The following is a 13,663-nucleotide window of genomic DNA, read 5'->3' on the forward strand; positions in this document are numbered from 1 at the left end:
AAAGAAAGAAAGAAAGAAAGAAAGAAAGAAAGAAAGAAAGAAAGAAAGAAAGAAAGAAGTGCTAAATTAGAATGTGGTTTTCTCTCTGTTAAAAGGCCAAAGTTTTCTATACTATTGGTCTGGTTTTGATAAGAGACTAAAAAATTATTTTTCCTTTACCTTTTACAGCAATCTGCCTAGAAAACAAAGATTTTATCTTCTCAAAATAATTTCCTGTGTCTCATGTTGTTTTTATCAGGTCTCTGATTACTTAAGAACACTGAATCTTCCCTATTAAAACAGCTAAGGTTATTGTTTTACAATGATTTAACTTTTTGTATTTGCCTTCCAAGTCTTTAATTGTCACTATAGTTAACTGGATAACTATTGTTTCACAGTAACCTATGATCCTACTTGACCCAGTGTTTTTTAACTTATGATATTTTTGATCAACTTCCCACAAATCAAACTCCAAATAAGTATTTTTGACCTTCAACTAAATTTAGGATTTTCTAGAGGGTCCCTGGAAAATTGGAAAAGTTAAACTAATTAGGCTTATTTGGTATGTTAAATGACAGGAGAAGCATTGTCAAATAAAATAATATTAAGACTTCTTTACGATGTATTTATATAGGTATGTATTATAAGTGTTCTAAAGATTATATGAAATTCTTAGAAATCTGATGTCCTCGTATGTTATCATTCATAATTCCACCTATTATCTTAAAATGCTGTGTAACACAAAAACAACCAAATTCCTTGTCAATTCCATTATAAGGGACTGTTGTCAGATCTTTAACCACAGACATTTTTAACTCTTTTGTCATTCAGAGAGATGTTGTTTTACTCTGATACTTAAGTGTTACTGCAAAAGTGCTACATTTTCAAGGAGATTCATGGGAAGGATTTTGACAAGTACAGGTTTCTTTTTTTTAAGATTTTTATTTTTTTAAGTAATCTCTATACCCAACTTGGGGCTCAAACTTAGAACCCCAAGATCAAGAGCTGTATGCTCTACTGACTGAGCCAGCCAGGTGCCCTGACTAATAAAGGTTTCTGATAACTAAAATCATAAAACTGAACTGGGTAGGAATTTTCAGGACTATTAGAAAAAACTGGGTTCAAGAATTCATGACATGGTGGTTGGGGCACACGCGACTCTTAGGGCCGTTGAGTTTGAGCCCCATGTTGGGCATAGAGCCTACTTAAAAAAAAAGATTTAATAACATGGGACTGAATGAGGAAAATTTAATTTTTATCATTTCTTGTTTGAAATATTGCTGGTTTTTTAATGTTTTGTTTTTCCAGATTTGGCAAAACTTTTTATCTTAAACTATTTATGACTTATAATTTGGTGAAGTATGCCTTTGTAAATACGAAATTCTTGAGTATTTTTTTTTTCAGTAGGCTCCATGCCCAATGTGCTGCCAAAGCAGGACTTGAACAACCCTGACATCAAGACCTGAGCTGAGATCATGAGTTGGCTGCTTAACCAACTGAGCCACCCAATAGTATTCTTTTCATAGTAATATAGTTAATTATTTATATAACTTAAATAAAAATCTGTTCTCCTTATAACAAGACACAACTGGAAATACTGGCCATATCACCAAGGCTTTGACTGGAATGGTTTTGCAAGATCTGATGGCCAGTCCCTTAGAAGCTTTTGAGAGGTCAAAGATTCCTTATGAAAAATTCCAGCAAAGCAGTCTTCAAAAAGAACTTATATGATCAGTCACTATTATCACTGCACTTATATAAACAATCAGGCCAAGTTTACTGCAAACAAGTTAGTTTTACTGTGATTATCTTTGGTTTAAAAAAAAGTGGAGTTCATTGTAGAGAGTAAGATAATGTTTGCACCTTTTAAATGTTAGATTCTGGTCCTATTAACTATTTTTGAGGTTTTGTTATATGCCTGTAAACTGGACTAGATCCTGAATTTTTCTAGTTTCCTCAAATATCTGGCTACAACTCTCCAAAGTAATATTTTCAATTTCCTCCCACCCTTGGAATCACTAAGAATAAAGACTGCCCTTGAATCTCCTTGGAAGGGGCTATACCAATTCCTCCTCACCACCTAGATGGCAAACTGCAAGGATCAGAACCTCAGGCATATATTTCACAGCTTAAAAAGGCTCTGCTTAACATCTAATCCTGTGAAAACACTGGAAACCTTCAAATCAAATTGAAGAAGAGAAGTAGGTGACATTAATGTATGCTATTTCCTCTCAAGACATCAAGACTTCAGCCAAAGCCCTCTCTTTTTGTCATCAAAAACTCTAATCTATATACTAGAGACTCCTTGGTCCATTTCCCTGTCTTTTGTTAAAAACCTCAAAACTTGGGGAACTTTGCATCCAGGCTCTATATAAAGAAAGAGACACAGGCAAGGGTAACCAGAATAAAACTGCCTGTGTGGTCTACAGACCATTAAAATATTACTGGCTTCCATGTCTGTCACCTTTCCAGTCCAGAGCCACAGATTAAAATGGGAATTTTTAGGAGGCATTCAGGATTCACTTCCTTTGGCAGGACTCTACTTCCCTGGTCAACACCACCTGCTATGGATTACCACTTCTGAGGAAGTTGAAACTCAGTTATGTAAGATTACTAAGAAAGCCACTTGGTGTAAAAAGGTGACTCCTTCCATGGAGTCTTTCTTTGACTTAATTGATTTTGATTGGTTTGAGTCTTGGAGACCATGGTTTTAAAATCCAATCCAAACACTGGGAATTATCTAGCTTATTATAATCACACTAGTCTTCTCTAGCATGCCTTATTCTCTAAGGCTTTAAATGCATGTTCGTAGCCTCTACCCACTGAAGCAAATGATCTCCCTAAGACTGAAACATCAAAAAGAATTACCAACTTAAAAATTATAAAACTGAAGCCAGGGTCTGTCAGAGATCAAGACCTATGAATACCCCACAAAGGATCAACAAAAGCTGTGAGAACTTCAAAGTGGTAGCTGGGAGTAATGCTAATGCCTTAAATTTTAATCATATCTCTCAGTTAAGCTAAGAGTCTAATCCAAATTGGGGGGGGAGTGAGGATTGTTAAAAAAAAAAAATTAAAATCGGCCTAAAATGGAGTCACTTATGCTAAGCCTCTCATCAACAAAGCAAGACTTCATACTTAACCTAAGTGTAGTTTCAACCTCTCCCAGAAATGTAATCTTAAACTAGTCAATCCTAGAATTTCCTAGTCAACAATAGTGAGGTAATCCACCCAACAGACCCCTTCTGTCCCCAAGAAAGATGATGTGATCTGTGTTTTCCTTGTCTCTACCCCTTCTGCCAATAAAAGTCTTCCATTCTGGGGGTGCCTGGCTGGCTCCAGTCAGTAGAAATGTGACTGACTTTTGATTGTAGGGTTGCTGAGTTCAAGTGCCATGCCGGGTGTAGAGACTATCTAAAAATAAAATTAAACAAACAAGCCCAAGTCTTCCATTTTGTATAGTTCTTTAGAGCTCCTTTCTATTAGCTAAATGGGATCCTGCCTGATTCATAAATTGCTGAATAAAGCCAATTTGATCGTTAATTTATTAACAAAACTACCCAAATGCCATCAATAAATAGTACAATGGGTGAGTCTTGCATATAGAAGAAAACATTAAAATCTCATGTGACTGAAAGAGTAATTATGACATTTCACAGGTGCCTGGGTGGCTCAGTCAGTTAAGCGTCTGCCTTCAGCTCAGGTCATGATCCCAGGTCCTGGAATCAAGCCCTTCCCTATGTCGGACTTCCTGCTCAGAGGGGAGTCTGCTTCTCCCTCTCCCTCAGCTGCTCCCCCTGCTCGTGCTTGCTCTCACTCTCTCAAATAAATAAAATAAAATAAAAGAGTAATCATGACATTTCAAACACTGAGTATGGACACCTAAAAAACTGTGCCTATATTTTGCCAAATAAAATATGATTCTATTTACTTTTTTAAAGATTTGTATTTATTTGAGAGAGACAGCACGTGCAAGTAAGCATGAGTGGAGACAGAGAGAGAAGCAGACTCCCTGCCGAGCAGGGAGCCTAACATGGGGCTCAATCCCAGGACTCTGGGACCATGACCAGAGCCAAAGGTAGGGGCTGAACCAACTAAGCCACCCAGGCGCCCCTATAATTCTATTTAAATTGCAGCATGGCAGACGTTTTAAACAAAAACTCTCCCAGGTACTTTGATAAGAAAAGATGTTAAATATCATACTTTTCTAAAATTAGACATAATTAAAATGGATAACCACCTTCAACTGCAGACTGGACACAAAGTGTTCCAGGAGTCTCAAAAAGACTGATAATTTTCTAGCTTATCTGGTTATTTTCTCTAGTAGCAGCAGCTTTTTTTTTTTTTTTAAGGTTTTATTTATTTATTTAATTGAGGGAAAGAGAGAGACAGCGAGAGGGAACACAAGCAGGGGGAGTGGGAGAGGGAGAAGCAGGCTTCCCGCCGAGCAGGGAGCCCGATGCGGGGCTTGATCCCAGGACCCTGAGATCATGACCTGAGCCGAAGGCAGATGCTTAACGACTGAGCCACCCAGGCACCCCACAGCAGCTTTTATTCAGCTAGAGGTAGTCCCGCTATTTGAGTTTTATTCCACCACAGAGATTTAGGTCACTGACTTACTTCACTGGTGCCACAGAATTTATAACCACTTTATTCCAATGCACTGTAAATTTGTTAATCACAAGATCGCAGGAACTTACAAGTTTCCCTCAAAATAGCTAATTTCTAAATTCTTCTCCTTACAAACAAAGACAAAAAAAAATTAAAAATAAACAAAAGTGTTATTAAATTATTAACACTATTCACACATCATATCTTAAACTAATATACATCATTTGGGACCATGCTAACAGTACTCAAACTGTCAGCCATTTCATCCAATAAATAGTACTCTGAAAAGACTGTTTCTAGGATTCATTGTGCTGGGTCACACTTACATGAATACGAAATATATATACATGTAAATGTAATATATATGTCTGTCATTGAACATGATACCTCCACAAATGGCCTCACAAAGTACTATCAAAGCATACTATACATGAAAAAGTTTACACTTCAATATATTTATAAGGAAAATCTACAAAGAGCAGAAAACAATATTCAAATTAAACCAAAGTACTCACGTTGATGCCCAACCCATCAAAGGATTTTCCCATCGCTCCCTGGTATCAAACTCCATCTTCCATTTCTTTGTGTTATTTACTCCAGACTGCATGTTATTGCGAGCAGGAACAAAGATCCTGACTTTTCTAGTTTTGATATGCTCTTCTGGAACACCAGTTAAAGTAGTGATATCCTACAAAAAAACAAGCAAACACATTGCTAACAGCCCATCTGTACTCTGATGTATTTTTGCTGCTTTTTATATCCATGCAACTCTATTCAGATTTATAAACTGGGGTTTTCAGCTTTCTGACTTCACTACTCTACTGTTTCACCCTATAAATTACTATTTTGATATCTGGAAAAGGTGGACTGGGAGGAGTGTTAGGATATAGTGGGAAAGGGTTCATGAAAAAAAAATTAGGTCCCTTCTGTCCAACAGAGCTTTGGTGATTTCTGAAGAGTTTGCTGACAGAAGAGCCTGTCATCAGTAGACTCTTATTTCATGAGCTGGTGTAACTAGTAAGCAAAGAAAAGTGTGAATGGATATTAAAAGTAAGGAGATATAAAAAATTAGTAACTTTTAAGTAGAAAAGAATCTATTACCAGTGATTTCTGTGTCAAACTGCTTACAAGACATCTCCTTTAGTGGGAGGCCTAAGCCTTTTGGTAAACAAAATCAATTAAAACTTTAATTAACATTTTATCTCCCTTTGGTGAAATCTACTGGAAAGAAAATGATACATCAACTCTGTTCTGAAAAAGTAAGCCAAAAAGTTACACAACTTTTGCAGAAATGTGAAATGAAAACAATGGTAACTTAGACTTTTTTTTTAAAAATAATTATCCAGTAACAAATGCTCAACTGATAAATGCATGTAATTTTGATGCCCCAGATTAGACCTATTTATCAAATATAGTAGCAATCAGGACACAAAATAGTAAAGTAATTCAGAGTTTAAATCTCTATTCAGTAATGGTAGAAATACTTTATTTGATCAAAGTAAGATTATTATAGCATCATGGTTCACTTACTAAATTTTAGATAACTGGTGAAAAACAACAGAGTTAACATGAAAATGATACCAAATTTGTGAAAACCAGAAAATTTTGTGAATTTCAATTTCACTGTAACATATCCGCTAAAGAAGACTAATGTTTATTTATACTCCTACCCTATACAATGCTATGGACCAAATAATTAGTGTTAATACTTGGTGCTGCAATATGTACTGGGAAAATACTAAGTGTATTTCTGACTGCACTAGTCTTCCTACTCACGGATTTTAAAAAATTGAAGTTATTTCAGCTGGCATTCAATCTTCTGCTTAACACAATACCTTTCTACCTGCACCAATAATTAATTAGGTGTGGTTACTTTGTCACAGCTTGTCTGTTTGGAGAAACTACCAAAATTATCCATATAAATATTTATACAAATATGTACTTCTAGTATGTACCTTTTTAAAAGTTTCTTTGCATACAAGATAAAATAAAAGCAAAATAAGTGCAACTGGTTCATAATTTTTAAACATATGAATGTAAGTTTTATTTTTTTAAGATTTTATTTATTTATATGACAGAGACACAGCGAGAGAGGGAACACAAGCAGGCGGAGAGGGAGAGAGAGAGAAGCAGGCTTCCCGCTGAGCAGAGAGCCCGATGCGGGGCTCGATCCCAGAACTCTGGGATCATGACCTGAGCTGAAGGCAGACGCTTAACGACCGAGCCACCCAGGCACCCATGAATATAAGTTTTAATCGGTAAGTTTTAATTGTCAAGTTCAATTTCAAAGAAATTTCAAGTATGATGATATTTTATGACTTTCTGAAGCATATTTCTCTACTCAAGAGCTTAAAGAGACTCCTGGGAAGTCCTAAACAATCTGTCATATTACATTATTTAATATTATATATCTTTATACTAAATTCATATTTTCTCAGCTAGAGTTGAAGGGGGATATAAACAAACAATATAAGTGTGTTACAAAATTACATGGTGAGGCAGCATTTCCAAATTCCATAGCAAACTCTCCATAGTGAGTTCATAAAAAGCTATCAGTTAGCCACTATTTAAGACTTACAGGAAAGGAAACGTATTAAACTCAACACTAATTAGCTCAGGAAGATGAGATTATAGGAAACATTTACTTTTCCTTTATAACCTCATATATTGTGATGTATATATGCCAAAATAATAAAAAAAAAAACTTTTTAAAAAGGAAATAGCATTTCTTGATTTGTACTATCTATTAACATAGAAAAGGACAATGATTTTTTTTTAAGGATGGAGACTCTCTCTTAAATGGCTACAAAATGTTGCTAAGCTCTTTTTATTTTGAACAACTATCAGTGCTTCCAGGGCTTCTCGAAGTATGGCATTTTTTTTTATTGATATCATTGCCCAATTTAAAGCTGGCACTGGCACAAATAAGTTCCTGAATTTTGAAGCTTAAGTTGTCCTGACACAGAATCGCTGTTTTTGCCTGCAGAAGACATGTAAGGTACTGCAGCCTGAGTTGAGCCGCTGCCAAAGACTGAGGATGAAAAGGCTTGGCATCTCTCACATACTTGACACCTAAAGGGCACAGAAGCTCTAAAATTCCTAGTCCCTGTAGGCACACTCTTAGTCTAGACAAACTGATTTCTCACACTTTTAAAATGCATTACGACACTATTGTTATCGTTTCATCCACACAGCTTCAGCTAGTGACAGAAGAACCTGTCCTTTAAGCCACATTTCAATGGGCTAAAAGCTCCCACTCCAAGATTCCATTAAAACAATGTAATACTTGAAAAAAAAAATGTAATACTTGAAAAGAACTATGAGGCACTATGTTGAAATCTTTACTTGTGTTTTGAATTCTTTGCTCTCCCACAAAATAAATAAATAAAACATCAGCAAACTAAACTATCCTGAACCAAAGACATTATCATCTCTAGATTTCAACTTTGGCATTGTGATATGGATCACCTGTGTTTTTTTTTTTAAAAAACCCACTTATAAAAGATACAAATGCTTTGAAGATGTCAATATTGCCTTTTACAGATTTCTCATTTTATTGGTAAAATATTTATAAGTAACAATTCATAATTTTCTATGACTACAAAAAAGCTAAATCACATTGGATGAGTAAGAAGCCTTAAGTTTTTACCTAAAGAAACTCAAGACTTACTAGCTAATAATTACCTATAAATAATAATAAATCAAGTTACCCTTTGGATAATATACGCTAATTTACTGAATTTTAAAACTTTTAATTTTTAAACAGATGAGTCAAGCATAAAACCTATATTCCAAATATTAAAGAATGTCACTATCTTAAAGTTTCACAAACACAATCTTAGGTACAATAATGCATTTTTAAGAAACAATAACTAATGATTTGTAGACTGAAGGGCATTCAATTATTTGCTACTGAAAAGATGCATATCGTAATTCTGACGTTCCATTCTTTCAGCACCATCTCTTCCACAATTTTAAATTCTGGAAGAGCTTACAGCTGACTTTCTCTATCACAAGTCTAGTTAAATGGAAGAGGAATTTAAAAAATCATTAAGGGAGTATATGCCAGCACATGTAAATGAACTTTATTCTTTCAAATACCAATTTCCATTATAAAATATTAGTTTTCCATATAAAAACTGTATGATTCGGTTATCAACTGTCCCTATTTATGTTGTGTGAATTCAACTTTTTTTTTTTTTTTTAACAAAGGAAGCAGGGAACAAGCAATGGGAAGTTGGTGTCAAAATGCAGAAAAACCTCCCAGCAAGCTTCTTGCAACCACCCAGGATTTAGAGTCTTGCTGGTCGCTCTCTTTTCAATACCAGAATTTCACACATTTCAATGACTATTATGACTTCAAAGAATCAAATTTTCATCATTGTCCGTCATCTGCCGGTTGATTTGTATAAAGGAGTTCTTCTGCATGCACTCCAAACAAAAGCCTCCTTACTTTTGTGGCTATATATCAAGTTTAAAAGTTTTGTTTGTGACAGTTGTGTCTTTGGTAAATTAGGGTAACACTGAAGGAGTGCAGCTGCTCTGCAGGAACCTCCTTTTTGGCACCATTTCACTTAAATAAAAACTGAATAATTAGCTTCTGCCTTTATTAAACCACAAAAATGCCACTGGCCTTAGTAATTACTTCCAGTTGCCCCACCCACTTAACCTTAATAGTTTACACTTGTCATAAAGAGAAATAAATGAAAAAGGTTTTCACCACTTTGGGGAATTTTTGATAGATCTCCCAGTACATCCAGAAGAGCCAAAATTTTAACCAGGCTTTTTGGTAATAAATTCACTAAACTGCACGTATGGATCAATGTTGAAAAGTTTTAATAGAGCACATACTGGAACATTAAGTACAAATACTGTTACAGAAACTTGTTCTACTGCAAGCTTTTAGTTACCAATTATGTATTTAAAATTTAAGCCAGGGCTAAAATTGATCTAAATTTAAAGATTGCATTTATATTCTACTTCAACCATGAAAGATTTTAAAACGAAAACAATTTTAGATCTGTAATAAAAACTTCCTTTCAAGCACCCTACAGATACTTAGCACAAGAAACTCATTAAATGGTCTCATAAATAATGAAGGACATTTTACAAAATAAATTTTAGAGTTTGAAAATTTTAAGGTTGACAGCATAACCAAATGTATTTACTTATCACAGAAGAACTTTAAGCACTTCTAAAAAGTCAGTGGCCATAAAAATTCAGATACAAATAAAAATTGCAAAAATACACTGATGTGGGAATCCAACCAGGTGATGAAACATGTGTTGGAATGTAACATTACATTTTTCGTACTGGGCAAGGCTATCATGAAACCAAAAGTTAAGTTTTAAATAAAATGTTAAGATAGAAATAGTTAACATGCAAATGACTGCAAATCATAAAACAAGTAAAAAACTAAGAATTAGAGACAGTTTCTCAATCTCAACTATCTTCATTACTCCTAGATCCTTCTGAGCAGGAGCAATGGTTAAAAGCAAAGGGCTGAGTCAAACTGGGTTAGAAGAATCCCAACCCACAACTGTGGGCAAATTAATAAACTTTTCTTAATGCACCATCTATAAAATCAACTAAGTGAGGTAAAATGATGACTAATACATGTAGAGTGCTTATCTTAGACAATAAAAGAATGTATCTCATTTACTCAACATAGTTTTCAGCATTAGGTACTGGACACAATGCTCAAAACAGTACAAATATCATCTCTATTTTCATGAAAATTAATACTGAACTTTTAAAAAGGACAGGGTGAATAAGTAATAGGAAGCTGGTGTTAAGATGCAGAAAATCTATCTTCCTTGAAAACTGAGTTAGTAATCAAAATACAACAAAGGGTTTTGTAATTAAGAGTCAGTAAGTTGCTTCAAGTCTGAAGAGAAAAATGTAGCTTTTTAAAAAGAGCTGAATGTCTCATTTGTTGTACACATCAAAAACACTGAGTAAAATATATCTTAAATTGGTTAAGTATTAAGACACACTGGTAAGCCTATGACATTCATGGAATTGAAAGAATAAGATATAATTTACCTTTATTTGTTTCAACTCCAAATCAAAGATCCTACTATGTCAAGTTAATTATGCCAGGGGCTGCAGAGCATATAAAGACAAAACTTTATTCCTGAATAAGTAAGTTTACAATTTGTGCACCCATGCTGGAGGTGATGTGTGAGAAATAAGTAAATAATCATACTGTGAAATACAATATTGGTTAAGAGCAAGGAAGTGTAATTCAGATAAATCTGGAGGAACCCCAGCCACCCTTTGCTACCTGTGCAGTACTGACAAGCTGTTTAAACTCTCCGTATGTCAGTTTCCTACTTGAAAAACTGTATCACAGGGCTTGTGTTATAGTACTGTTTGGAAGGATTAAATCAGGTTTTAAAGGTGAAAAATATCAGAAAATACCTGACCAAAGAGGGACACAGAAGATGATTCCTTCAGGATACTTACGATTTTAAAGATACTGGTGAACACTGTAACAATATTAATGAGAAATTTATAAAAATATATCCGTATACTTAAAACCCTAGCAACTGTTTTCTTGTTTTACCTATCAATAATTATCTAGATACATATCCATTTTAGAGAGTTATAATACTTAGCACTGGTTATTTTTAAGTATCACATCACTACCTTTTTAAACATGTCGTTACCCGGTGTTCCTATTTGTTTTAATGGCCTCATTAAAAATCTGTTAAGTTGATATGTCACAATGTCTTAGCCAATTTTGTCAGTCAGCCCTCTTGCTAAACTATAGGCATCAATAGTTAACCAGAAATAGACAAGACCACTTAACTCATTTTCTAACTAAAACCCATTGTGCTTATTTCTTATTGCACTTTTTTGAGGCATTGACAAAGACATTTTGTAATGACTGGAACATTCCAACCACCAGACCAGAAAAGCCCAGATAGCAAAAGGAATACCTAGAAGACCACACCCCACACCTCCCCTTCCCAGCCCATATAGGATCATGGGCTAAACACATACTGACTGCTACCCACGATCATCCACTCTCTGCTTGCTTTCTTGTAGGGAAGCCCCACCCCCAAACTCTCCCTATAAAACTCTAGGTATCCATTTTGCCAGCAGAGAGGTAGGCGGTTAAGGCTTGGGCCTGCCAATTCCAAAGGCTGCTGGCACCTGAATTAAATTTCTACCTTTATCTTTTCCAAACCCTTGTCTCTTGAGTTACTGGCTTCTCTTGCAACGAGTTTGTTCAGTAATAGTGCTGGCGAACCCAGCCAGAAGCAATGCTTCTTCTGATTTGTCCAGCCCCCTCAGGAATCCCTGGGACAGAGCAGTTGGCTGAGGCAGTGTATCGGGACTCAACCATTTATTTCCTGAGTTAGTGGCTATGATAAATCGATCAGCAACAATTCCTCATTACTGAAAAATCAAATTGTTTCATTATTATTGCCTTTCAAGTATACTGCAATGAAAATCCCAGTAAACTAATTTATTTGTCACTGAAGGTGGAATTGATGAAGTCAAAGGTTATATGAATTTTCATGGTCCCTGAAATGTTACCAAATTGCTTTCCAAAACTGTGGTCAAATTTTATATAATGCCACCAACAAGGTAGGCCAACTTCCATTTATTCTCTCAAGGCACAGAAACACAGGTATATATTAATTGGTTTGAATTTATTTAGCGTGTGTTTTCACACAAAACTATAAAGGAGAGGATGAGTTTGGTGTCTGACTCATAAAAACATAGCAAAAAATTAGCAAAATTTCCTCAAAATTAACCCAAATGATGTTATGTTACCTTATAAGAGCAGCTACCAGAAGAAACCAGAATGAGAAGGTAACACTCACCTAAAATCTAATTAACTGCCCCAAATATAACTCTGGAACATCATACAAATATACAATCTTTTTGTAATTGTAGTGACCAACGGGAGGCCACCTCAAGATGGGCCAATTTGGCATGAACATTATTTTGAATTAAAAGCAATCAAAACTCAGCAGATTTAGGAAAAGCTCTTTACCTCCCCCTTAACTGCCTGCCTGTACCAGAAAGAGAGCTATTAACAGATTCCTCTTTACCTAAGAAACTTATCTATATAATGAGGCAACTTTTGGGGTTTTTTTAAAACATCGCTTCTTACTTTCCCGCTAATGGTCTTTCTCCCCTTTGTATCCTCACTCCTACCCCTCTCCTTAGCTCATATAAGCATCATATTGCTCAACTGTCTTTGGAATTCCATGTCTATGTGAATTGCCATATACACCCTATTAAATTTGATTTTCTCCTGTTAGTCTGTCTCGTGTCAACTTGATTCTTAGTTCATCTAGAAGGACCTTGAAGGGCAGAATAAATTCTTCTTCCCCAACATAATAAGGATTTAGTAATCCTCTTTACCTAAGAAACTTATTTAGTATAAGAATAAAAGTGAAAGTAGCCAACAGAAGTCTCCTTTTTGACTTAGGAAATGACAGTCAGTCAACTGACAATATTAGTGACAATAGGGGACCCCTAGGTAAGTAAATACATACATGCACATGTGCATGCATGTGCCTACATATACATTCACCCTTAAACATTGTAGTGTAACTCAAAAAGCATACATATACGTTCTTTTAATAAACTGGTAATAGGGCCAGTACTTTTGAGTATAGGTCCAGTGATTAAATTCCAAGTGTTGTTTCTTCCACAGGCTACCAAGAAAATATGTCACCTACAATTTACAGTTTTGGTTTCTTAAATGTGAAGTTAGGATATAAAGACATTTGTGAAACACTCTGGGTCCAAAATCTGTTTGGAATTTTGTGATTTCCTTTTACATGACAATCTTTTATAATTGTTTCACCTCCACCTAATTTGACAAATTGTTTATTAGAAATTCATCATTATTGTCTTTTCAAAGTATTCAACAGAACTTCTTTGTTCCCTATACAGCAATCAGATCATAGTATTCAATTAAATTATGTAATTACAATTTCAAGTAAGACTGGCATAGAAACTTGTGGAAACAAACACAACTGAGTCTTGATAAACATATGACTCAATTACTGAGAGCTGAAGTCTCATAGTATATTAAAATGAAACC

The 13,663-nt window shown here is 35.1% G+C and overlaps 1 protein-coding gene across 1 annotated transcript in view; it reads right to left on the reverse strand.

Moving 5' to 3' along the window:
- Positions 1 to 13,663, reverse strand: part of NDUFS4 (NADH:ubiquinone oxidoreductase subunit S4) — a 107,146-nt gene that overhangs the window by 28,698 nt on the left and 64,785 nt on the right. The window contains exon 3 of the mRNA XM_021696837.1: positions 5,106 to 5,278. Coding sequence (XP_021552512.1) covers positions 5,106 to 5,278 — 173 coding nt within the window. The remainder of the gene's footprint in view (positions 1 to 5,105; positions 5,279 to 13,663) is intronic.

Source organism: Neomonachus schauinslandi, chromosome 7, assembly GCF_002201575.2.
Source record: "Neomonachus schauinslandi chromosome 7, ASM220157v2, whole genome shotgun sequence".
NCBI classification, from domain to species: Eukaryota; Metazoa; Chordata; class Mammalia; order Carnivora; family Phocidae; genus Neomonachus; species Neomonachus schauinslandi.